The sequence below is a fragment of the Pangasianodon hypophthalmus genome, chromosome 19 (assembly GCF_027358585.1).
Source record: "Pangasianodon hypophthalmus isolate fPanHyp1 chromosome 19, fPanHyp1.pri, whole genome shotgun sequence".
NCBI lineage: Eukaryota > Metazoa > Chordata > Actinopteri > Siluriformes > Pangasiidae > Pangasianodon > Pangasianodon hypophthalmus.
This window is the reverse complement of record NC_069728.1, coordinates 18,335,451-18,362,542: the sequence shown is the minus strand read 5'-3', so window position 1 is coordinate 18,362,542 and position 27,092 is coordinate 18,335,451. Positions and strand designations below refer to the sequence as shown.

Here is a 27,092-nt window from a genome sequence, read left to right as displayed (position 1 = left end):
ATCAGTGACGCAGAGAACGTCATGATCACACTTTTACTATAACTTACGCGGTATTTTTATTGTGTACAACAGCAAGAATTTCTTGTCATTTACCCAATTTTAAACGTATTGAAGGAAAACTCCGAAGGCCAGCCGTCGTTTTGGAGAATATAAAATAAGGTGTTTGATCTAGGCGTCGTTTATAATCACGTTTTGGTTTATAATCACGTTTTGGTTTATAATCACGTTTTGGTTTATAATGAGTGCAGTCTCGGGCGATGCAGAAGATAAACCGAAAGTCATGCAAGGTGAGCGCGAATCGAACAAACAGATTAACAATATTTATTATTCGATCCGACCTGCTCAGGAATATTACGATCGAGTCTATTGATATAATATAGAGCGTTATCGTTCCAGTAAAAACTAGGCTATGGATTAGAGCTTCAGATCATTTTTAGACAACATTTATATTTTAAAAAAAAATAAGTTATTTATTAAAAAAAAGCACAGATCCTCAAACGTTTGGTACAAACTGTCTAATCAGTTGTGTGTCACAGTTATAATTAAATAATAACAAACAAAAAAACTTATAAAAATGAATCAATAAATAAAATAATTGCATAAATGGCATTATAAGTTAATATTAGATCTGGGCAATATGGAGATATAATATCGACATCATGTTATAAAACACTTTCCTGTGATATCATGGGTATCGTCATATTTCATTATTATTTCTGAAGCAGCCGGTTTTATGTTAAAAATTTAAAATTGTTAAATGTTTCAAGTATTACATTGTTAAAAAAAAAAAAAAAAGTACCATATAGTATTTATTTTTCATAAACATTACAATAAGAAGTTAAATTAAATTATTAAATATTATCTAAAGTATTATCTAATTAATCAAAATAAGGGTACTTATTTGAAATTGAAATTATTTAAATTTAATTTTTAATATGTACTTATTTATTTAATTTGTTTTCCTGACAGTTTGTTAATAAACCGATATATCATGAAACATAACGTGTATCGTATAAATGCCTTAAAATATCGTGAACGCCGATCACTGATTTTTTAAAAATGTATTTATTTATTTATTTATTTATTTATTTTAAACAGACTTTTATATAATTCTCTTTATAAACCACAGAGATGTAAATTCTCCCAGGATCATTAGCGATCATGAATTTTAATGATCAGATATTAAAATTTAAACGAGAGTAATGATGATGATGATATTTCGGTGCTCACTGTAAGCCGAGTGAAACGAGTTTTATCCCTGTGTGTATGAAGAGATCTGGCCCTGTACGCTCGCCCGGTTTTCCCCACATCGATGAGATCTCTCTGCTCTAAACCCTCTGCGGCTTAGCGCTCAGATTTCTCAGCGTGTGGAGAAGCAGTGATGGAGACCGTGAACATTCGGTTCGCCGACTAGTTCCCATGGCAACAGCTCCTGCACTCGCGGAGTGACATCACGGGCAGGTGGCCAAAACAAAAGTACATTCCAGCCTCCGCACATTTCTGCACGAGGACCGAGTCCTCGTTAATCTGAGCACAGAGGACTCTTGACGGAGTAGAACGAGCGAACGAGCGAACACTGACTGATTCACCGCTCATCTCGCTCTGAGGACAGGCTACAGCATCGTCTCTGCATCTCAACAAATCTACACACGATCAATCAGGCGTGTTACAGGAGCACAAAAACCCCGAACGCAGCAGTGCTGCACACTCTGCAGGACCTTTAATCCAGCTCACAATATCATTATTTCACTAATAAGCTAATCTAATGCTTTGCTAATCCATGCTTAGGCTTGACATAAGAAATAAAACACACTGTGTCACGCTGTTATGGTAAAATAATCAGTTACCACCATGAAGTGGAATATATTCCTATAACAGCAAGGTCGGAAGTGTTTTATTCCTCTTATACCACAGCAATTCGCCAACGCTAACCATTTTTTTAATTCATTAAAGTCATACTTTTTAACCGGTTTTAGTTACATTGATGGGCAGTTCCTGTTTGCGCTTACGTTACAGCAGCTAGCAGCTAAAGCAGAAGTTAAAAAGACAAAAAAAAAAAAAAACAACACACAACTTGTCATGTTACAGAGAAACCGTAAAGCGTAAACTCCTCCGTCCTGAAGACTTTCCTGTAGTAGAAAACTTCAAATGAATGAGCCGTTGCTATAGAAACAATAACGTATTAGAACGAATGCTGTATAAACCTGATCTGCACTAATGTCAGAGCTGCTGTCAGTAATCAGAAACTCAGAATGGAGAATTCAACAGGACAGTGGTATATTTGGGGGAAAAAAAAAAAAAAAAAAGGTTAGAATAATATAATATTCAGTTTAGAATTTTTTTTTTTTAAATCTTAAGTCCTTGGTTTAGTTGTCAAAACATTATACAAACATCTGTGTGTATAACTGTTTTTATTTGGCTAATTTTAATGTCTCATAATTTAAGTTTATTACATTTTTGTCAGACTAAAAGAACATCATGGTCTAAAGTTCTGTGAAAGTAAACATTGTTGGCAGGAGATCATTCACACGGCCCACTCTGTCCCTGCTTACCAGCTGAGAAGCTCTCTGAAGTCCATAACAGATTTTTCAAATCAAAATCTAATACAAACAAAAGCACAACGCGAGTCGCGTCACAGCCTCGTCTCTCACCTCCAGGCGTTTAACGACCTCCCTGAAGTCCTCGGTGTTGTTGTTGACTGAGCGCAGTGAGATGCTCTCTCCGCGCTCGTAGAAGATCTTCATGGAGGCGGGGCTTCCCAGCGTCCAGCCGATGACGTCGCAAACGGCGCAGTTGAACACCGCAGCCTTGGCCTCTGGATCCACCAGGATGAGGAAGTCGTTGGAGATGGCGAGCAGGGCTTCGAGTTCTCCTCCAGCGCTGTGGTCCTCCGTATACACGGCCCAGGTGATGGATCCTGGGCTGCGGAGCTCCGCCCCCGAGTACGGCCGGCTCTTCTCCTTGCGCTTGTGTGCCAGAGAGATGAAGGGGAACTTGCCCGAGGGGTCGATCGGCGTGCTGGTGACGTGGCGCTCGGCCAGGTCCCTCAGGTACTCGTGGCGCGTGCGTGTCGCCATGGCGCGGAACTTGTCCGACTTGTGCGCGGCGTTCTCCGCGTTGATCACCTTCGTCAACAGGAAGTCCCGGAAGACGGAGGATTTGGGGAACTTCACGTCCTCTGGGATGGGTGGTCCGAACGCGGGGACGTCTCTGGAACGGGCAACAGCAACGCTGCAGTAAATAAAAATAAGAGAGAGAAATGTGAGAAAGAAGAGACGAGTGGGCGAAGGAATTTTAAACAATACTCTAATACACAACAGAAACAGGATAAAGCGTGTGAAGATGAACAGGATAATTGCTGAATCTCCAAAACAGCGCTGAAGGGTTTCATGTTTATGGATGAGCCGAACTTTTCCCTGAGTAGAGGAAATTATCATCACTGTCTGAAATAAGTAATGGGAGTAATACATTTCTACCTCTCTGGAGTTCTGGCTTTCAACTTCATAAAAATAAACAACTTCGGTTCGGAGCAGTTTCTAATTAGACGAGTCTCCGATCAAAAGACAAGGTCAAACCCGTGTAAACGATACCCGATGGAAAGAATTTCTGCAGTTCTTCTCAGAAACTGTTGGAAAAAGAAAGCATTACTTCTTTGACTGCACTTGCTCCACAAGGGACATTTTGTGGGAGTAATCACCGAGAGGCTTGGCCAACTTCACAGGAAAAAAGAAAAAAAAAAAAAAGAAAAAAAAACTCATCTCTTTTTGGTATTTTGTGCTCTGTCTGTGAAAATCCTCCCACTCCTGCAGCTCCCTCGCTCCCCCCACCCCACCCTTCTTCTTTTCCTTTCATTAAGCCTCTGGAATGGACATCTAAAGCTTCCTGTTCTGTCTGGTATGCGTGGAACTTGTGAGCGGTCGGCCAGGAGGAGCTGTAAGGAGCTGAAGTGAAGCTCTCAGTACTTGCACAATGACGGAGGAGGCAGGAAAGAAGGGAAAGGAGGTAAAGTACAGATTAGAAACAGGATATATACAGAGTGAAAGAGACTCGCGTAGGAACGCCAAAAGAAAAAAAAAACAACAACACAATACTTACCCTGTATAAACACCAGCTTATAGGAAAAGAAATTAACACTGTATCTTCCTGTAGATATACAGCTGAGTGCAAAAGTTTCCATGGTTTTTGAATGGAAAAACTTTAAATTTCGCTTTGACAGCACCGTAAAAAAGCACGCTGAATTCTGGATTCTGATTGGTCAGAAGCTGTTGGTTAATTTTAAATGACAGTAGACAGATTTGCAGTGCAGCCACAAATCACAGGTTTATATTAATGCACTAGTTGTAACACATTATCATTACTATAGTAACAGCTCAAGTTTTCTGTGAGGAGATGTTTATTTAACATTTATGGAAGGAGTCTCCAGTGTCAGCGCTTTGTATCAGTCAGAGGTAAATCTGTAACTACGTATTTGGACAGAGGAGTTTACGCTTTGTGGGTTCTTGGTAACACGGTCTTATTAACTTTAAGAGAGAGAAAGAAAGAGAGGCTGGTGAAGGAACTATTTTTTTTATAGCTGTTATAACACAAGTGAAAACAGGAACTAAATTGTTTCGTGGACGTTCCAGAACATTAAATGTAACTATAAACTGAAGCTATGATGTGTTGTTCTTTAATAAATTAAAAACTGTAATCGTTGGCAAATTGCTGTGGTGGAAAAGGAAAAAAAAAAAAAACACTTTGGGATGTACCTTCATAGAAAAATATTCCAGCAGGATTTTATTCCTTTCACATATTATCTCTGAACCTGATCTGAAAAAAGCATGATATCTGACGCACAGAGGTTAAGACATGCACGTTATCTGAGATTTATCTTACACTCAGAAAGAGGGGTGCAAACTTTTGAACTGATATTTTGTTGCACCTTAACATACATCGATCATTTTTGTTATTTGACATAATAAATGAACATCAAGCTAATTCTGAAGAAAGTTTGTGTTTATGCGAGCCTCTTTTCTGCATGAGAATTTTCTTTAATCGCAGGTCTGTGGTTAGAGGATCTTCATTGTATAATCTGACACGGAGAATACATTATCTCACACTCTGCTATAGAATTGAATTGAAATTTCATACAATAATAATCTTAAAAGCCTGCTGAAATCGCACGGCTTAAACCGAAGTGATGAGCTGTGAATAATGTAGATAAACTGCGTGATGTTTACGGGTCATTAATTCGTGCAGATTATTGATCACAGGCTAAAAATGGATGACTTTCAACACGAGAGTCTAAACCACGTCGCTGGAGCACAATGTCCAAAAGTGTGTTTAGGCGTAGAGAACGATAGTCACCACCCGCGTTCTGAAGGTCAAGTAAAACACAGCGCACATTCCAGGCAAATAAAATCCACTCCTGAGCTGCGGAGTCGACTGAAAGGCCAGTGACTCAGTGATCAGGCTGCTTTATTGTTCCTGCCTCACCCCTATAGCTTAGGTACAGCGAGGCTCACTGGATTACATACGTGCACTATAAATACACAGCGTGTGGGCTGCTTTAGTCCACGACACACTGCCCACACGGAGGCCAACTTAAAAAGAGTGTGTGTGTGTGTGTGTGTGTGTGTGTGTGTGTAAAGAAAGTTCACAGACTGAAAAAAGAGTGCAGTATGTTCAGAACAAAAGCAGATAGGTCAATGACAGACTGTCACATTTCCTAACCAACCTGGAAGTTTTCTCTCCATCCTTAAACACGTTTCCACGTGGCTCTGATTAAAAGCTGATGAGGGCTTAGACTGCAAGGTTTTAGGAGCTTCAGAGCATCTAAAGACGGGCCTTAAAACAGCAGGTATGCACATAAATACATTTACCACCGCAATAAACACCTCGTATTGCTGTGTTTGAGTCACAGAGCCGCAACAGTGCAGCAGAGACTAATGACGAGTGCTAAGCTGTACATACTGCATGGGAGGAAAAAAAAAAAAAAAAAAGAGTGCTGTTAAAAAGTGTGTGTGGGGAAAAGGAGTGAGGATACAAATGGTTTGATAAAACTCTAGAGCTGTTTATGGAGTGGCCAAGCAAGCTCTCCTTCACTGTCTATCTGTATCTGTCTGTGTTTCTCTGTCTGAGTCTGTCTCTGTCTGAGTCTGTCTCTGTCTGAGTCTGTCTCTGTCTGAGTCTGTCTCTGTCTGAGTCTGTCTCTGTCTGAGTTTCTCTGTCTGAGTTTCTCTGTCTGAGTCTGTCTCTGTCTGAGTTTCTCTGTCTGAGTCTGTCTCTGTCGGTCCGTCTGGATCAACAACAACCGCAGCAGTGATTGATGACGAGAGCGAACCTCACGTCCTGCATGTGAGCGATTCCTAATTAAAAAAAATGGAGGGCAGTTAAGTGCGTGTTGGGAAAACAGGAGTGAGGAAAACACCGGCTCGATAAAACTCCACTGCAGCACTTCATGGCGCGGCACCGAAGAATTCTCTAATCGTGTGTATGTCCGTCTGCCTATTTCGGTCCGTCCGCACCCGTCCCCGTCGTGTCTATCTGCGTCCGCCTACATCTGTCTCCGTCTGTCTCTGTCCGTCTGAGTCTGTCCTTGCATCTGCCTGGCCATCTATCCCCATCTGTCAGTCTCTCTGCATAGTCTCTGTCTGTCTGTCCGTCCATCTTTCTGTCTGTATATATATCCATCTGTCTGTCTACTTACATGTACGTCCATCTCAGTCTACCTGTCTCTATGTGTCAGTCTGTCTGCATCTGACTCTCTATGTCCACATCTGTCCATCCATCTAGATCCGTCTCTGTCCATCCATCTACAGCTGTCTCTTATTGTATCTATGTCTGTCCGACTACATCCGTCCCCTTCACGCCTTCTAGCCCGTTCCTGTCAGGCCGTCTGTCCCGGTCAGCCTGTCTATGTTCATCTCTGTCAGTCTCTCTACGTCTGTTCGAATCAGTCTGTCTATCTCTGTCCCCACCAGTCCGTCTACGTCTGTCCATTTCCTTCCATCCATCTAATTATCTATCTGTTTATTTTCTTAAGAACTCTTTTCAATATAGACGTCTGTAACTTCCCAATACCATCCCTGCATTTTGTGTTAGCCCATGAGTCCACTCGCTGCAAATGCCACCACAGACACACAGACACACACAGACACACACAGACACACACAGACACACACAGACACACACAGACACACAGACACACACACACACGCCACCGAGGCAAAGCAGAGAGAGAAATGGTCGGTGTCGTCCATCTTCTTAGCTGCTGGCTTTATGTACTCTCTAATTCACATTCTCTCCAACTAACAACACTGAGCGTTTCTGACAAATAACACAGAGCTACACCACGTCATGGTCACTGACAGCGGCCTCATGTCATCACCCCTATAAAGAGAACATAATTAAACGACGTTCCGTGTAGTGCGCGCACACACACACACACACACACACACACACAAAATGAAATTGAGGGAGTCTGCAGTAGAGCCATCATGGGAAATAACACACTCTGAGCAGAAGGGAAGACTCAGTTGAGGAAATCTGGCACACACACAAACACACAAAAAAGGACTGACCATGACCTCCTTATAAATAAACACACTGTGCTCTCAAACAGCACCTGCACATCTGAGAGAGTTTTACATAACCCATAAGTATGCGCACACGGGAATCAAGGGAACAGAGACAAAAACGCAAAAAAAAAAAAAAAAAGACAAAACAGGAACAGTGACTGCATTAACTGTGTGGAAGAAGAGCTTGGATTAACGTTGTTCCTTTCTCCGATTGGCCTGATGTTGGAGTAATTTCACATACACAGAGTTTGCGCTGTCGATCTCTGGATCGACTCGACTGCAGGAAGTGAATCAAACACGCAGCACGTTTTGGGATATTTGCGAGATGGTTTTTGTAGAGGCGAGCTGATAAACTGAGCCAAAGGACAGAGCTGTAGCGCTGCAGAAATGCCGCATGTTGTGGAGATTTGGAGAAAAACAGTGGATGTGATATGCAAAATGTTTTAAACTAATTATTTATGTAAGTATCTAATCTTTTACTGAGCACCAACTCTATGTGCTCTATGATTTCTGTAATTTCTACAATCACTTTTTTTTTTCCCCAGCCCTTTCTCCTTAGCCAACGTTTCTTTTTTTTTGTTGTTTTTGGTTCATTTAATCGTTCACATTGTGATCTTAAATCAAACCAAACAGCAAATGAACCAAAAGAACCAATTTCACTCTGATTCGGACTAATAGCTGTAAAAGCGCTCTTAGATATTTAATATTTATCACCATTTCAAGACAAGTGAAAAAATACATGACAAAATTTTTTTTTTTTTAAATTAAATTTGCCGGCACACGAGTATCGGACTGTATCTGACAGTTTCTGATTTCTAAAAATAAAACACTTTTTTTTTCTTTTTTTTTTTTTTGCTGCCCTAAAAAAGCACTCAGGTACTCAATGATGATCAGAAAATAATAATTGTTCTGGTGTGTTATGAGAAAGAAAATGTAAGCTGTGTAGAGAGAAATAAAACAGCACAACATAGCCTTTAACAGCATAAATACATTTTTTCTTAAATTTGAAGTTTGTCTATATTACAAATGAACCAATCAGCAATAAGCAGCACTCTTAGCCCCGCCCACAAGTATCATCAGCTCCTGTTTATACTGATCTCAAACCAGAATGTCAAATAGACAAGAAAAGCGGCAGATTGTCTGAATGAGTGCTGTCCTGCCCGCGCTCGATGCTCACCTGTAGCAGGTGTTCTCCGAGCATGGGTTGTGCACCTGCACCACCACGAACACGTGCTGGAAGTGAGAGCGGATGTTCTTGGGGCTGAAGGCTTTGGCTCCGGGCTCCTGGAACACGATGGTGACGATGTCGTTCCCGATGTGGCGCTTCCTGAGCAGCTGCAGGTGATGAAGCACAGACGTGAGTTCCAGCATGCGGGAGATCGGTGGCGTTTTTTTTTTTTTAAGCGTCGGGATCCTGACTTACCTGCTGCTTGTTGTTGGGGGTGTAGGGCAGCATGGTGGACACGTGGAACATTATTTCGTAGTCCTTATAAGTGGTGTATAAGGAGTGAGTGCCAGTCGAGTCAGCTGCAAGACAAGACACGTTACAGCATCGGCACCGTTTTCCAATTCCATCTTAATGAATCAGTTCAGAGCTCTTTCTTTTACTGTGTGATTAATATCAAACTCAGACGATAGCATTAACATCTTAATGAAAATCTCTTCCGTTAAGCCGCACTCAATCTGACACTAAAGCGCTACTTGGACGGGATTAGTCCGTGCATTTTAAGTACCGTGTGTGGATTAGTTTGACACATTCCAAATACATAATGTCTATAATTATTATTATTACTTTTTTTTCATATTGTGCGTGCACGCATCTAGAAAGTTTACGCCGTATTTCAGCTTCTATAAGTAGAAATAACTCCAGGTTGCGCTTTTTCTTCAGTATAAAGACAGTATAAAGACAGTCCAGGAAGCGCTCGCTCTTTTCTCTTTTCTGTCGTCTCCCAGCAAAACCAAAATGAAACTAAGTTGTGCAGAACAATATAATCTAGCTAAAAGTTGGAAAAGAACATAAAAGTTGGATGCGTCAGAGGAACGATGCTTCTGACAGTTTTAGCTTTAGTTATTGTTATTCTAGCACAGCTACAGCCTTCGTACATGTTACACGGTCATGCAGCTTACTAATGATCGCTCTTCAAAGTGCTCCGTCTTTTCTGTCGCCTCTGAAACTGAGTCCTGCTTGAGTTTAAAACACTATAAATGTTTGAAGGGACACTTTCCGTGGCTTTGGGTAAGCTGTTGTGTTCCAAACTCAGATAATGACTCCATAAGTGTCATGCAGAAGCACATATGGGTGTGATGGTCAGGTGTCTATATACATTTCTGTTCAATTCAATTCAATTTTATTTGTATAGCGCTTTTAACAATGGACTTTGTCACAAAGCAGCTTTACAGAAATAAATGGATTCACAAAAAAAAATAAATAAATAAAATAAAATATTGTAAATATGTGAATTTATCCCTAATGAGTGAGCCAGAGGTGACGGTGGTGAGGAAAAACTCCCTGAGATGATATGAGGAAGAAACCTTGAGAGGAACCAGACTCAAAAGGGAATCCATCCTCATCTGGGTGCAACGGATAGTGCGATTATAAATAAATCTCTTCTATTATTGTGTACTATAAGGACAAATAGTGCAATTGTGCAACCAGTAAATTCATCACAGTTTTTGCAAGAAGTCCGGTTGGTTAAAATCTATCCACCGTCCACTGATGGAGTCCTGAGTACGAAGCTGCTCGTGGCAACCGCAGTCCCAAAGCCGCTACAGCAATCGCAGTCCCAAGCCATTACAGTACAGTACAGTACAGTACAGCTCCCCATATGTGATCCTCAAGCCATCTCCACATCCCCCAGGTGGCTCCATCCCCAGCAAACCAACTGGTTCTTCAGACCGTCCATATGGGGCCACCACCAGCAGCAGCGAGCGAACACAACCGATGAGAACTCCAACCAGAAGTAGGGCATCAGGATGGGTCAGGCAGCATTTGACCATATAGTGTAAGTTGCAATGTTAAATTTAACAACTTATTCATCTTTTGATGAAATATAGCCATTATGTTATTCATTTAGTTATTTTGGAGTTTTAGACAAGCTTTCCTCAGTCTTTTTCTCAGTCTTACTCATCTTCTGATATTTTCATCTTGTTTTTATTCGGTGTTGAACATTTTATCATCAACAACGTTAACACTAGTATCTCAAACACACACTTCCATCAACGTGATCTCTTAGCTTGCGCGATCTGTCGATCATTACAGACTTGGTTTGGTTACTGTAGCAACACGCAGACAAATTCGGGACTAGCACTGTTATTGCTTCATTTAAAGCCTAATTACGTGCGATGAGTAAATAAACCAGTAAATAAATAAGCAAGAATATACGGACAGTTTCGGTATCTTCGTTGCAGCTTTTACAGAATGACGATTTAAGCACCGTGTCTTTATTACCATCAGATCTCGCTGTTATCTCACTGCAGCAGGGAAGTGCAACACTGATTCTCACAATCCCACCGTTTTACAGAAACATGATCTCATAATCAGCAGGAGGCTTTATGGGCATGTGATCGTCCCAAATTTTTGAGCTGAACAGCCAGCGTCGGCTTAGGGAGAGCAACACGCAGATGCAGGATTTGGCAGACAGAAAAGAGGGATTGAATAAGAAATCGTGTTTAAATGTTAATTCCAATTTTTAGCTTCCTCCATAAGTAGAAACGACCTTGAGCTTGGGTGAAGTTAATATAATTAGAGATCTAATGTTAAAAACAAAGAGCTACAAACAGAGTCTGATTTTGATTTGAAAAAAATTATATTGCAAGGATTTAAAAACTTAATTGTGTAATTGTTGATATGGTTTCTGTAAGGAGACTTTTATTAAATATTTATAGAAAGAGTTTTCAGATATAAAAGACTTCAGGATGTGCTGTTATAGGAAAGTAATCGACGTAATCAAGGACCATGAATGTAGATTCATCGCAGTACGATACGAGGCATCGGACTCACTCTTGGTGTCGAGCTGAGCGCGGTACTTGCTGAATCCTTTGAGGCGCACTCGCTCTCCGAGCAGCTGCAGGAACTCCTCCAGCGCAGGACCGGCCGCCTCGTTGTTGTACATCTCCTCCTCGCTGCTCTGGCCAGCCAGACAATACATCACCCCTACCTTCAGCTGGAAACTCAGCTACACACACACACAAACACACACATAGAGAGCATGCGAGCAGAGCAGCTCCATCATCATCATCATCATTACTGTATCAGAATACTCATTAATGTTACTCATTAATGTTAATTAGCGTGCTCGGAGAGAAGTGTGTGATTGCACTGGTTACCCCTTGCTCATCCAGCTTCATCAGCTGCTCCGTGACTTTGGGCGTGTTGAGGGCGAGGCGGAGGCAGTGAGCGTTCAGTTCAGGGACGAGGTACTCCAGAACCTCCTTTAGGGGCAGGCCTCGAGCCAAACCGTGCTTAGATGTGGAGGGAACAGCATCCTCCAAAATGGAGCCTCGCAGAGTCATCAGCTGGGGCGGAAAATAAAGAAAGACAAGAGAGAGTAATGAGTAAAAACATTTAAGTGGTTAATTCCTCACGAATGGATGATTCTGGTCATTTTGATTTGTGGTTTGTTGGGTCAAACTTGTTTACACAGTGAAGAAGGATTATTTTTGTATTTAAAACAGACTTCTGTATAAAACTGATTTGGGGGCGAGGCTACGTCTGAACTCAGTTATAGCATCTCTACTGAACAGGTAACAAATGCAGACCAGGACGATCCGTAACTCAGACGAGTGCACGTGTCACTTGACCATCACGTAACTCTACACATAAAAGCAGGAGGAGTTTCTCTGGTCAACTTGTAATACTTCCAGTAATTCAAATAAATGATCTTGCACACTGCTGCGTTTATCTCGTAGAGTGAGATTAACTATGAGACACATTTGCTTTAATGGTGGACAATACTTTAACGTTTATTGAAAATAAAGAGGAGCAAACTTTCACTTAATGGCTGCCTATGCTCCCTCAGACGGCCGTGGGTGCCAATACTTTTAGTTTGTACAAGCAGTCATGCTTTTCCGAACCTAAACAAGAATATGGAGGATTGCACTTGGCTCATGGGGGAAAGCATGTTATATCAAATGAATAAAAAAGAATCAAACATTAAATTAATGTTTAAAACATTAATGCTGTAGATTTAATCGGGCAGAAAACGTACTTTTGAAAACAGTGAAACAAGTTGATACAGAAGATTTTCAACTTGTCTTTGCGAATGTTTGAACTGCACTATTTTTAGCTCCGCCCACTCGTCCTAGCTCAGCATCGCATCATACATGGGTAAGAAAAGTACCCAAATTCAACAAGGGTATGCTTTGTGGTGGAAATGGCAACAACGTGAAGGATTATGGGTAATTTGCTATTAGAAAGGCGCTATTAATGATGTAACTAAATGTAACTAAACTCTACGCTTTTGGATCAATCACATTACAGATTATTAGAGGATGATGAAACGAATAATGAAAAATTTGAGCCACTGAACCTGTGTGCTTAGCTATCTAGCTAGCTAATGTTAGTGATGAACAAAACGTGGTTGCTGTGGTAACGTTATATTTTTGCTAGGTTTGACTGCTGTTAAATAAATGAGTGTGTATTGATGCTCAGACTCAAACCCCACTCATATCAACCACTGTATACTGTGAGCTAGTTTATTAATCGTCAGCAAGCCGGCTAAATGGTTGGAACATTTCCAAATCATATATTCATGTGTATTCATAGATCCTGGTATTTTTAATGATGATAAATGTGTAGAGACGTTCCCAGGCCATTTGACGCCTTTTCTTTGCGTTAGTGTATTCTTAGATTCTTATATTCTTATATTAAAATGCCGGAAATGTTCCTTTAAAAAATAAATAAATAAATAAATAAAAACCTCCATCCTACCTGTGTGTCTGGAAATAGCAGCACAAAAAAAAAGGTAACACACAGAGCCATGAGTCACGTCGGGATCAAAGCTATTAAGCTTCATCAGAGTGCATCTGAATCACAAGTAGCTTCTATAAATGAGACCGGAGCGCGACGTCTCCATCAGGAGTCTGAGAGTTCTGCCTTTTCCTCTTTTATTTTTGATTGCAGGGACCTGATCTAGAGCAGCTGTCCAGATCTCAGTGTGATTAAGGGGGCAGTGGGCCAGTTAGGGCGCTAGCGTGATGAGCGCTGAGCTTTGGCAGCCGGTTTGCTGCGCTTCTGAGAGCGTTATATAAGACGGTGGTGGGCGTCAGAGCTGAATTCTCATCACTGCTGCCTGCTGAAAAGCAGCTACACGTAAGCCGAGTGTAAAAAAAAAAAAACAACGTAGGTTTGTGCTCTGCCTTTTGGTCTCCCGTCCACATGAAAATGGGGTTTTGCGTCAGTGAAAATTTTTCACACATAGTGGAGGAATTTAAAAATTTCAGTGCGATACAAACTGGAGATTTCGGTTTAAGACTCGGCCAAACACTTCGTATTCAAGTGTAACTTTAAGCGGTAGCTCCAAATCATCAGGCAACACGCATACAAATCCTCATGTTTGTTTTTGGTTTTAGAACTTTTGTCCATGTTGATGATGGTTTTCCACATTTCTCCTTCTATAGCACTCAATACACAGCTCTTAACGTTAAATCTTGAGGCGTTTGACGTAACAGTTTGAGACGTATTATCGCCACCTACTGGATTATATACAAAGATATTGTTGAAAACACTGTGTGGACGGAGATATTTTCAAAAATGTTGTTTGTGTGGACGGAGATATATTTAAAAAAAAAAAAAATGCTGTTCATGTGGATGGAGATATTTTCAAAAATGTTGCTCATGTGGATGGAGATATATTTAAAAAAAATTGCTGTTCATGTGGTCAAAGATATTCTCAAAATGCTGACTGGGAGAATGGGAATATTTTTCTAATACTGGTGGACGGGGTCCCAAAAGACACTGCGAATGCCGATTGAGTGAAAAAGTGTCTGTGTTGTGAACGCTCACCTCACTGGTTCTGAAGATGACCCTGTAATTGTACTGCGGGCCGTGCTCTTTATGATCGTCCAGCTTCTCTCGCCGAAGACTCACAGCGACCGGGCCGAGTGTCTCGTCCACTCCCAAATAGTTCCAGTGCTCTATAAGAGGAGGGAAGGAAGAAGGAAGAGGGAGGAGAAGGGAAAAAAAAAAAAAAAAAAAACACAGCAGAGCAGCATTCTGTAACACTGCACACATCATTCCCATATCACAGAAATACATTTCTTTACAATTTTTCAACAACGTCTTCAAAATCATCGGCTCATCGGACAAAACACAGCGGAATTTCACTCTGAGCACAAGTTACTATCGATTTATCAATGCAGGAGGTTGTGTGTAAGCAACTCCTCTACTGGAATCGATATCTGAAATCTGAAGTTTGATGATGGCTCTCACTTTCTCTTATGAGCCTGCTATAATTTATGAATAAATCTAACAAGCCTGCAGTCTTTTCTGCTCTGATACTGAATAGTTTAAACAATGACGTGCTATGCTGTTCACATGACTGCTCTAAGGTTACGCAACAGCCCTTTATCAGAGAAAACTGCAGCGCTAACAGACACGGCTTATTTTAGTGAATCGATGCGTTGGCTTGTGTAACTCCATAGATGGTAAAGATTACAGTGCCAGCAAGGCCCTTATGTGAGAAGGATGGAAAACATCAGGATCAGGACTTCACTAAATGGTTCATCTCCTCAGCAGCTAGTTCATCACGTTCAACAGGCCTACACAAGAATTTATGTCGAATGGTGAATGGTACTTTTAACGGTGCAGGGTGTCATTTTGAAACATGCTTTAAGACCTGTAATATTCAAATAATTCCAAAGATCCCAAAGAGGAAACATGATGTACATTATTGCTATGCAATGGATTTGGCTAATTCCTTTGTTTCAGGCTTCTGTTTACATCTTTATGGGCCAGAAATTAGCTTCACCCCACTGATTCAGAGCTGCTTATCTCTGCAGCCGGAGATGTAGTTTAGATGTAAATCACCTATACGTTCAAGTTCACCGGCTGCACCAAGTAGCACAGCTTTCAAGTGACCTTCTTCTGTTAAGAAGACAATGATTTGCTCATGTGGGTAGTTGGACCGGATGATTTGTAAGACTACAAACAGGCTGTATCAGCTAGAGCAGCGAGCTAACTTTCAGGAAGTGCAAAATAAAACATAAAAAGACAAAACCCTGCACTCATTTTAACATAACGCCTCTTAAAATATAGCTTAGCCCCTGCTACTCTGCCTTAGACAGTTAAGATGTTGGATTTCTGATCAGAAGGTTGTGAGTTCAAATCCCAGCACCACTAAGCTGCTACTGCTGGGCCCTTGAGCAAGGCCCTTAACCCTCAACTGCTTAGTTGTATAAATGAGATAATTATAAGTCACTCTGGATAAGCGCGTCTGCCAAACGCCATACATGGAAATGTAAACAGATAGCAATTTGGGACTATTACAAATGTGTCTCATTGGCAGACATGCACATCTGTCCCCTGTGTTTCAGAGATTTGACTGGTATGATGTGTTTGAGAGATTTTCTCGATGCCATTCCGGGGTTAATAAGTTCTGATAAAATCTAGGAAGCACAAATAATTATTTTCTGACAGCTTGGCGAACAATGAAACCCACACACTCACCTCTTAAATAGAAGTACTTCCGGTAGTAATAGGCACCCAAGTCCACATGTTCCAAAATGTTGCTCTTTCCCCTCTCATGGTGAATGCTCTTCCCGTCTTTGGGAGCTTCCAGCACAGCCACCCCTGCGTTACTGAAATGCGTGCTGGGCGCCGCCTCACGGGACCCGTCCTCGTCCCTGGAAGAATTAGCCGATCTACTGCCGATGCTGCCCTGTTTCGAAGGGCTGATGTTCCTCTCACCTTCGCCTCCTATCTCATTACGAAAGCAGGGGCAGCTGAGGACCAGATCGTTGCTTTTATCGTCACCGGGGTCCAGCGCTGGTCCGTCCTTGGCGTTGAGCTCTTCTTGGCTGCCGCAGGGGGAGCCATAGGCCCCGCTCTGGGTGGACGATAAGGAGGAGGAGGTGGAGGCTGAAGCGGCGGCGGCGGCAGAGGCTCCGGTGGTGGTGTTCTTCCTTTTGGAAGCACTCTGTCGGTTTTGCACTACTTCATTCAAGTCAAACAGAATGCTCTGGACATCATAATGGGCGAAACCCTTCTGACAGACCCAGGGTTTTGGAGGAGGACCTGTATCCTCAGACTTCCCATCTTCCGCATCCGAACCTGCGCGAGAGGAGTCACCTTCTGCCTTCACGCTTCGTAACTTGCGGAATATGGACTCGCCTCCAGTTTCAGACTTGGAACGCCGTTTCAGGTGCTTTTCTCTTTCCTTGAGGCGACTTGCAGGGCTACCTCGTGGGGGTCCCAGTGGGCCGTCTGGCAGGTCGAGGGCGGTCTGCTTGTGTGCCACAGTAAGCAGTTCGCTTAATTTCTCAGGAGCAGGGCTACGCTGATCGGGGTCATCAGTCTGGTAGGCTTTGAGCATGTCAAAGAAGCTTTCTCCGGAGACGCCATGCTTGTCGATGGAGGAGGTACTGCCGTACTCGCGGTGCATTGGTGTCCAGCCAGAAAAGGACCAACCCTCGTTGCCATCTCCGTCCAGCTCACTGATGGTAATATCGCTGTTGCTGCGCTGCCGAATGCGACGCATGCCCTTGCGTGGTGAGCCCAAGTAGCCATCTGGGGATAGGAAGCGGTTGTCTTTGCCCTTGCTCTGGATCTTATTCTTTAGCGTATTCTGAATATTGCGCAGCATGGACGAATCCTGTGGGCTGATCAAGTGACCAAGCTTAGCCGAAAGGTTGCTCTGGGTGCTCCCAGAAGTAGTCGATGGTGAGTCGGTCTCCACTGTAATGTGCCACACACCGCCTCCTCCTCCTCCTCCACTGCCACTCCCACTGCTACTGCCACTTCCACCACTACCACTACCACCACCACCACCACCACCACCATCTTTCCTCGGAGGCCAGTCAGCTACCCGTGCCCGGACTCCCATCTTGGGCACTCCTGGTGTGCCTCCGGACAGGTGGGTGCTCTCGCTGCGTGGAGGAGGCGCCCCTCCATTGGGCAAGCGCAGGCGGCGGGTGTAAAACTCATCTGTGGCGGGTACAGAGCCCCCCACAGAGCGCTCGGTCTGCGAACGCTTCAGGCTGGTCATGGTGAAGTCAAGAGACAGAGCTCAGCACTGGAGCATGTTTGCGGAATACTCGGAATCTCTGGAGATCATGCGCTGCCACTTAGCTAGTAGGCCTGGGACAACCCAAGATAGCACGAGGTGATGGGGATCAACGTCAGCAGTGGTCTCTTTCTAACGGAAATCAAGCCGCGTGGCAACACGGCAAAGTGATTAGTGGTCCTTCTCCATCAGTTCTGAGAGTGAATTCTATAAAAAAATAAAAATAAAAAAAAGAAGAAGAAGAAAAAGATGGAGTGATGCACATCATTAACAAGTAACAGCAACTGTGAGACCACATCAGACCACATTAATGGATACTTTAAGCTTTACTGCAAAGTTTACAGCTTGTAATAACCCTGCAAGTGGCTTACACAGCAGAGCAGTTCCAAGAAGACAAATCCTGTAAGAAAATTATAATTATTCTTTAGTCACTCTCTTACAATAATTAACGATGCACTTGGGGCTGGGGCATAATTCACAGTTACACTCCGTCAATATCATTAAAGGCCTCAAGCCAAGCAGGAACACCTCTAGTTCACCAACTGCCAGAAACCAGGCACTGAGGCGCAAAACAGATTTGTACTTCCTGAAACATTCTGTTTAATCTTGTGGCTGCCTAAAGTGAAACAAAATCCCATGTACACCATAATGAGAATCTAATCAGCGAGCCCTTGCAGAGATTAAAATAGTTGTTAGGGCATAAAAAAAAAGCTCAAATGTTCAGGAGGGGCTCAGAAACCAGAACTTGTATTCAAAAAAATAATAATAATAATAAAAAAAAAAAAACAGCCCCTCCGAAAGCCTCACCACCAAAACATAACACGTACTTCCTTGGGGAAACGTGAGAACAGGTGAAAGCCAGTGAAACTGGAGGAGTTGACAGGTAACATTACTGACAGATAAACAGAGACCACAACAGAGACCACTCTCTGTTCTGATTGGTTGGATTTTGGTGGTCCACATCCTGTTTACAGATTCTGGGAAGCCACTGAGACGTGTATTTCTGCTATGAGCAGATATTTAATTGAAGTAGTTGTTGCTGTTGAGTGCGAGGAGAAACATCGCCAAATATTACACCCACTGTTCTGATTTAAAACTCAGAACTTTTTGTGCCTGTCTTTTAGGATTACAGGCAATGAATATGATAGTATATCTTTTCCAGTAAACGATTCAATTTTTTTTTGATGATTCATCCTGTACTGGTCTTGTTATCGTGTAGTTAAAGCTGTAGAATGTATCCGTCATCATCGGGGCCGCTAACACTCAAACTCAGCTCGGTATCTCATCGTGTGGGTGAAGGCAGTGGTGAGAAATCCTCCACAGTTGAAGAAAAGCTCTCGTTAAACTCTTTGCGGTTTCATATTTAGTTAGTTCATACAGCTACTGTCAAGTTTGTTTAGATTCGACAGGGATGTGGCGCTGTAGTACAAATCAGCCAAGCACTTCTCTTCCTGTTTCAAGAAGAAATACGTCAATATATGGAACCAAATCATGTCTCTCAAGCAGTTTCCTAGGGACTTAAAACAAGGGGTAATGGATGCATTCACTGTTTGGAAAATTGGAAAAGAATCCTTCAGAAAAATTTAGAGAAACAGGCTAAAATTATTCATTTCATATACTAGAATCATTCCTGTTTTATTCTGCTAAAACTGCTGTAGTGTTTTTGCTGTAGTGTGGTGTGCTTACATACTATGAAATGCGGCATGAATGCACCATGAGAATTTCCCTCATGACACATTCAGGATAGGCTCTGAAATGTCAGTTTTCTTAGTTGCTTAGCAACCATCTGCCGAGTGTTTTCTGCCGTAGCGTGGCGATGCTAGCGGGTTAACCTTAATGAGCGAGATAGAGAGGAGAGAAAATCTAAAATAGAGATGATGGAGGAGGAGGAGGGTAACGGAGTGACATAACTGCAGTGTGACTTCATTTACCTCCAGCTGAGCAGGACACAGAGCCTGACTAAACTCGGGGTTCGACGTAGCCACACATCGGCACGGGTAAATAAACCGATTTGAGATTTCATTCAGCGGCAACGAGCAGTGAGGACAAAAGAACGTTTCTCGGCTCGTCGTAGAGGAATATGAGCGCACCGGGGTTGTGTCATATGCATATGACGCGGTTTGTAGCGTCTTAAATCATGTCTGCGGTGGACACAGCAGTTCTTGTGAAAGATGTAAATGAGAGGTCATGTTCCTGTCACTGGGTCTCCCAAAAGCAGGGAGGGTGTGAGGGGCAACGCAGATACACAATAAACACACACACACACACACACACACACACACACACCCTTATAAAAAAAAACCACACATTCCCCATCTAAGAGTGTGTGAAGTCACGGGAATTTCCATTCCTGGAAGTGAACAGTCATTGAGTACAGCTTTCTCGCTCTCCTGCTCTCCTCCTCTCCTCTCACAAATCATGAGGTGATCTGGAGGTCGCGCTGCAGGTGCTACACTCAGGATGAGCACAAATTTGGAAGTTAGTCATACACAGCTGTCAAATTACAGCCCAGAGACTGACAGATCCGCCCTTCCCTTTACAGACGGGGGTTTGCACGATGCAACGCGGCACGGCTAATGAGAAAGCGGTACCTGTGAGAGGCGGTGTGAGGAACACGACGAGAACCACCACCAAGATATTTGTTACAAACGTGAGAATGAAACAAGCGCAAGGGAAAGTAAAGTGCAAACCCGTCTGCAATAGCCATGGGCTTGGTGTGTTGTATAAGAGATTGTGTGTTTATATAACACAAACGCATTTGTTCTTATTGATTAACCCTCACTAATATCACTATTAACATCGCTGATATTTAGCGTGAACGCTGAGAGGTCTTTACATGAATAAAAACATTTCTGACAGGCGATCAAAAAAGGGATTATAACTGATCTGAGGATGTAATGTGTTCTTAAAGAAAGAATAAAGCTGTGGATAAGCCGAGCTGCACTGACGTCTTTATAATCATGTGTGGGATTTCAAGCAGCTCTCACAGCATGCTGAGCTACAACAATGCTCATAAACGCATCTTCTCCTGTAAAAAGGACAAGCAGAGAGACAACCTCCCACGTTTATAATCACTGACAGTACAGTATACAGCGCAAAGAGCTCATCTCTCTGAGTACTGCCCTCCAAAACACACGCAGATATAAGGACAAGATTTATAGTACTGTTTTAAGGGCTACTTTAAAATCCAGGGCTGATGATAAGCGTTCATCTCTGTCTGTGTCTCTCTCTCTGTCTCACTCTGTGTGTCTCTCTCTCACTCTCTCTGTCTCACTCTGTGTGTGTGTCTCTCTCTCTCTCTCTCTCTCTCTCACTCTCTCTCTGTCTCACTCTGTATGTGTGTGTGTCTTTCTCTCTCTCTCTCTCTCTGTCTCACTCTGTATGTGTGTGTGTCTTTCTCTCTCTCTCTCTCTCTCTCTCTCTCTCTGTCTCACTCTATGTGTGTGTGTTTCTCTCTCTCTGTCTCACTCTGTGTGTCTCTCTCTCACTCTCTCTGTCTCACTCTGTGTGTGTGTCTCTCTCTCTCTCTCTGTCTCACTCTGTGTGTGTGTGTGTCTCTCTCTCTCTCTGTCTCACTCTGTATGTGTGTGTCTCTCTCTCTGTATGTGTGTGTGTGTGTGTCTCTCTCTCTCTCTGTCTCACTCTGTATGTGTGTGTCTCTCTCTGTCTCACTCTGTATGTGTGTGTGTCTTTCTCTCTCTCTCTCTCTCTGTCTCACTCTGTGTGTGTCTCTCTCTCTGTATCTCTCTCTCTTTCAAACCATCTGTTTGCCTCTGTGTGTGTGTCTCTCTCTCTCTCTTTATTGTACTCTATGTGTCTCTGTCTCACTGTGCATCTCTCTTTGTCTCGGTCTCTCGTGCTCTGTCTCTCTTAGCGTCTCTATCTGTCTGTATCTCTCTCTATTTCTGTCTCTCTCCATGTGTGTCTCACTCTCAGTGTCGTTCTCTGCATGTCTCTCTCTCTCAGTCTCTCTCTCTCTCAGTCTCTCTCTCTCTCAGTCTCTCTCTCTCTCAGTCTCTCTCTCTCTCAGTCTCTCTCTCAGTCGTTGCGTTCGAGTCGTGCTGATTATTAATCCCTCGCTTCACACCTCGGAGGTTTGGACACCTGCAGTGGGAAGTGTTATGTGCGGGCGCATCACCGTATGCGAGAGGCTGCGGTGTTGGGCTCAGGTGTTCCCGCCATCATCCTATAGCTGCATGACTTAAACCCAGATGGTGAGTAAGAACTCTAGCACACACAGTGTAAGAAGAGAGAGCGTAATGCCCAACTATCTTCTTATCTTCTCGTCCTCTGTCTTTACATTAATATCGCTGCACTGTCAAGGCCAGAATTAAGGCTGACAAAACTATCAGTGTGCTGTCTAACGCTCAGGCTCGGAGGACACGCTGTACTGCACTCACACTCCAGGTCATGACGTTAGCATCGGCTGTGAATATTTCTGCGCACACAGATTTAAAGTTTACCAGGTTTTATGATAATTAGCTGTAAACAAGATTTCCACATCACCACAAAGGAAAGCTAAAGGAATAAATTTGATGTGTCAGTATGGATGAGACAGACATCTCGTTTTAGAAGGTTTCGCACAGCATTAGAAACGGTTTATATTTCATTTTGCGTTGTTCTGGACAGCAAACACTCCTGCTACGGTGTTCCAAGCCCCGCTCTATTTAGTTGGAAACCGTTACATTTTTTATTTTTTTTAAATAGTTAATAACGTTCTTTACACGTGATAACCTGCCTATTTTGCCCAGCTACGGCAGCTTTCTAACGCAACACTTTCATGATCAATCCTGGACAGGAATTTAAGCTAAATATTTAGGTAATAGGAAAATATTTAGGTTTTTAGGCAACACTTTCAAATAACATTATTAGTCAGTTAAGCACATTTTAAAAGAAGGTTTTCACTTGAGGACAATTTTTGTTTGCGTTTCTGAGCTAGAGTATTTTCTGGAAAAATTGTACTAGTTTTTGGTTTTCGTTCCTTGTAACGTTGCTAATCTCTGGATTTACAGACTTTTTTTAGCTAGCTATATGGTTTATCAAATTGAGATGTGAAGAAATCATGGGATTCTTCCTTAACTCAAGACAGGAACGCACAGTAATAACAAACGTAGGACAATACGGGCGACGAGAGGTGAAGAACTGCTGCTGGTGTGAACGCAGGACATAAAAAGACGCACAAATCACAAAGATAACACCACAATGGACTAATTTCAATCAAATACACGTAATTACAACAATACGATTACAGGTGTTACAGTTTCACGGGTAGTCACTGTGTGTGATCGGATGGTTAATGTTCAACACATGCAAATTTAGTTTAAAAAAAATGAGCTGTGAAATGTAGTTCAACACAAAGGCTATTTCAGTTCAAATGGACAAAAGCTTTAGTGTCAGCGACAGCACTGGATCTCCGCAGGATCGGGGTTATGTAATTATTTGAAATATTTGCTGCATTTCGAGGCTGACTTTGGTTACAAAGCGACACAATACAGCAGCACAGACCTTATAGCTATATGCATAAGGTGAAATAATGAATGATCGGGAAATATTTTTTTGCTAAAAACCTGCAGGCTGTTGAGTTTAATAATTTGAAATGTAAGGCACACTTCTCCATGTGGCTAACTTGATGAAGCGTGATGCAATAAGCAGAGACAAAGCGTGGAGTTCTTGTTCCTGGGGTTTGTGCCAAGTGTGAATATTCCCCAGCCTCGCATTCTGTCTCCTCTGTTACTGATTTAAACACTCAGCTTTGTCTTTGTGTGTGTGTGTGTGTGTGTGGGCTAAGAGAACCGTGAGCTACAGCATAGTCCAGCGTTGACACTGTGTTTAGTAGAGAAAGGTTTGACGTAGGGACAGCGCTAGTTTGTCTGGTGGTCGGTGATGATAACCCGTCATTTGTTCACCCGTTCTCCGCAGGAACTCGTGTTTACCGGGTGAAAGAGGAACAAACGGGTGGCTGAGCTTCACGTCTGTGCTTCACGCTTACCTCCAGACGCGTACAGCCTCCGGGGGAAGCAGATAAATACAAGCACGATGCACTGATGCTAACTTCACTCAGCAGGACAAGCTCACTGATGTGTTTAACTGTCTATTTAACGTGTGTGTGTGTGTGTGTGTGTGTGTGTGTGTGTGTGTGTGTGTGGGGCACCAAAATACCCAGCATTCGACCTGATAAAAACATGTGTAACGAAGTTTTCTGTAAAGAGATGTTTATGTAACCTTTATGGAAGGAGTCTCCAGTGTCAGCGCTTTGTAACAGTTTTCCGACACAGGAAAGTCTTCGGGAACAGGAAAACCTCTTTTTTGTTTGTTTTATTTTTTCTTATCTTATTAACTTCAATAAAGAGAGAGAGAGAGAGAGAGAGAGAGGGGAAAAAAAAAAAAAAAGAGAGGCTGGTGAGGGAACAACTGTTTACAGGAACTCGCTTGTTTCTCAGACACTAAAAACGTAACTATAAATGGATAAAAAAAAAAAAAAAGGATTATATTTCATTTGTTAATGAGTGAAACGTAATCTTTGGCAAACTGCTGTGGTTGAAGAGGAATGAAAGGCTTCAGGGCAACTCCGCTTGATCACTGATTATTTTCCTACAGCAGTACGTCCCCGGTGTCTGTGATCCTCCGCTACTTGTGTGACAAACATGGAGCGTTATCAGAGAAGGATATCGCCATCTCCGACAAGAGCCCATAGCAACACAGTGAGGGGGACGGTGGGAGGAAAGGACCAAAAATAGCTAAGAAAAACGACTGTGGGAGAAAGAAAGGGGAGAGAGAGAGAGAGAGAGAGAGAGAGAGAGAGAGAGAGAAAGACAGAGCACTCTGTGGTGCAATTAACAGAAAAGCCTGTCAAACACCACGGCGTGTAATTCTAGGCTTTCAGACAAGCACAAGAAAAGGAAGGAAGAAAAGAAAAACTTGGTGTCAGTCCAAGTTTCTGTCTTTTCATAAACAATGCAGATCAAACAGCTAATCTCTGCTCAGACATACCAATGCATGGATACCTTTTTTTTTTCCCTAGACTGAGTTTGAGTACATTTTTTTCTGGTACTCTTCCATACTGATACTGATACAGTATACAGTGGAACATTTTATTTCGCTCCGTTTACGTTTATCTGGTTGAAACAGTGGCAAGTGTGTGTTCATGCACTTACACTGCTGGACTCGTACTCTATACTCATCCCCCTGTTCACACCTGGCAATGACATGCGTCCTGGATGATCTTATTGTAAATGGACAGCGCCAAATACAGGTGTGAACGGGGTCCGATGATCCAATGACTCAAACCACTTTTGGAGTAGGTCTGGGACGGCAGACGACCACATAACATTTGGAGCGCTAACGCAGAAGCACCTCAACGTGTCCCTAATCGACTGATGACGCACCTTATTGACTGCGTCATTACGTATTCTCTGGCTAGGGCAATCATTGCGAGACTGTTTGGAAATGGCGCTAAATGGTGTTGGAGTTCTCTACCTCTACGCTAAAGGATGCAGCTTTTCGCAGCTTATTTTGTCGTCTCATCTCGTCTCATTTAATTAGCAGACCATTCAATCGACTCGTCTGAAACGGCGAATAGGATTCGCGGATATTTCTGTGTGAGAATAAATGCAGTGGACGCAATAAATGCTCGTGAAGCCCTTCTTCCAGCAGAAATGTACGAAATCCGATCACAAGTGGTCAGCGGAGACACGTACAAAATGCCAGATGCAAACAGAGACGCATTTCGTCTGTCCACTTCTGATCAGATCACTCTAGACTGATGTTAATACCAGGTGTGAACGGGGCTTAGTGTTAACTTCAACTTAAATAACAATGAAGTGCAACAGCTAGCTACCTCGAGCTGCAGGGTTTTTCCTAGAGCTTCTGTACCACTGAAAGTAGAGTACGTTTATTTTTTTAAAAATTTGTTTTCAGGGCGACTAAATTGTGAAAGAGCGTCTCCTAATCACAGCTTGTGCTAAATGTTCCAGTAATGCAGCTCAGCCACTGCAGCGCATCGGCTAACACGGTTCCTCCTTTCACAGGGCGCCATTACTTTTATTCCGAATGAATGCCTATTCTTATTTGTCTTAATTTAAATCATTTTCTTTCAGTCTGTTACATAAAACGACTGAGTGATTTTTTTTTAAATTATCTATAAAACCAAGAAATACTAAGTACATTTTTGTTCTCAGTGCGTCGAAATCCTTCGTCAAGATCAAGAACATCACACCGGGTAAGAGTTGATATTTTCACTCACCTAGCGCTGGGTATTTTTCTCTCGTTTGACTCGTATTGTATGCTGTAGTTCCTCCTCCTGATATTTTCGCACAGTTTGCAGTCTGCTTTGCGAGAAATACGTCCAGATCGCCGTCATTTCCTCTCATCGGTATCGAATGTTGGTATCTGAGCATTTTTTTTTTTAACGTGTGCGAGTAAATTAGAGCGGTATCGGACCTTTACCGGTATCGACGCATCCCTGATCAGATGTTATCAGCTGTTAGAATTAGCTCGTCGCTTATTCTGGTACAATTTCACTCCGAAGCTGGCGGACCGCAGAAGTACAGGGAAAAAGCAGGAGTTAATTGTGTGAGCGTGCGCGAACCGTGCGGCTGTGAATCGGCCACACGTTGTGCTCCAGCAGGTCAGTGTAGGAGGAAGGATATCGGTGTGAGTCATTACATCCAGAAATGGCTTTGCGGTGAGCGGTAAACACCTGAGATCTGGCTGTCGTACATCACATAGCACCGCACTCAAACACACTTCTGTTTCCATTCCTGACAGACAGATCCGCTTATCATCTGCGACTCATGCTGACGCTTCCCCAGAGCGCAGCGCTGGCTGATGGGTATTTGTGGCACTGCGGAGAGAGAGAGAGAGAGAGAGAGAGAGAGAGAGAGAGAGGGGAGGATGGAGGGAAGAGAGCAGGGTTCGTGCTGAGACCACGTCCTCGCTGCAGCACTTTTATTTCCCTCTCTCTCTGGAGAACAGGGATGGAATGTGTGATGGAGCAGCTCCAACATCCAGCGCTTCTGGGAATAAGGTGGTGTCCCCTGGCAGACCCCACGTGTACTGCATTAGTACGGTATTCAAGCTGCCGTTTCTCGCTCGCTGGTGTTTATCAACAAGAGCGATGAGGTGAAATACAGCGACTCGACGCCCGTCGCATGCCAGCGTGAATCATGACGTTGCACTATAGTCAACATCTGGAACGCATCAGCATGGCAATGAATGTGAACAATTGAATATGCACAGCTTGCATGCCAAAACAATTCAACAAAGATGGCAGTTACATGCAAAAGTTTGTATTCCCCATAACGCTGGGGTGAAT

The 27,092-nt window shown here is 42.9% G+C and overlaps 1 protein-coding gene across 9 annotated transcripts in view; it reads right to left on the bottom strand.

The window, feature by feature from the left end:
• sipa1l1 (signal-induced proliferation-associated 1 like 1) overlaps positions 1-27,092 on the bottom strand; it is a 91,036-nt gene that overhangs the window by 20,602 nt on the left and 43,342 nt on the right. For 8 of the 9 annotated variants that reach the window (XM_034313640.2, XM_034313641.2, XM_034313642.2 and 5 more), the window contains exons 3-9: positions 16,225-17,986; positions 14,563-14,693; positions 11,886-12,074; positions 11,560-11,734; positions 8,983-9,086; positions 8,737-8,894; positions 2,652-3,231 (exon numbers count right to left, since the gene is read on the bottom strand). In XM_034313640.2, coding sequence (XP_034169531.2) covers positions 2,652-3,231; positions 8,737-8,894; positions 8,983-9,086; positions 11,560-11,734; positions 11,886-12,074; positions 14,563-14,693; positions 16,225-17,761 — 2,874 coding nt within the window. In that variant the 5' untranslated portion in view covers positions 17,762-17,986. Of the gene's footprint in view, positions 1-2,651; positions 3,232-8,736; positions 8,895-8,982; positions 9,087-11,559; positions 11,735-11,885; positions 12,075-14,562; positions 14,694-16,224; positions 17,987-26,021; positions 26,947-27,092 lie in introns of those variants that run through there. The other variant, XM_053242004.1, reaches the window with a different exon arrangement.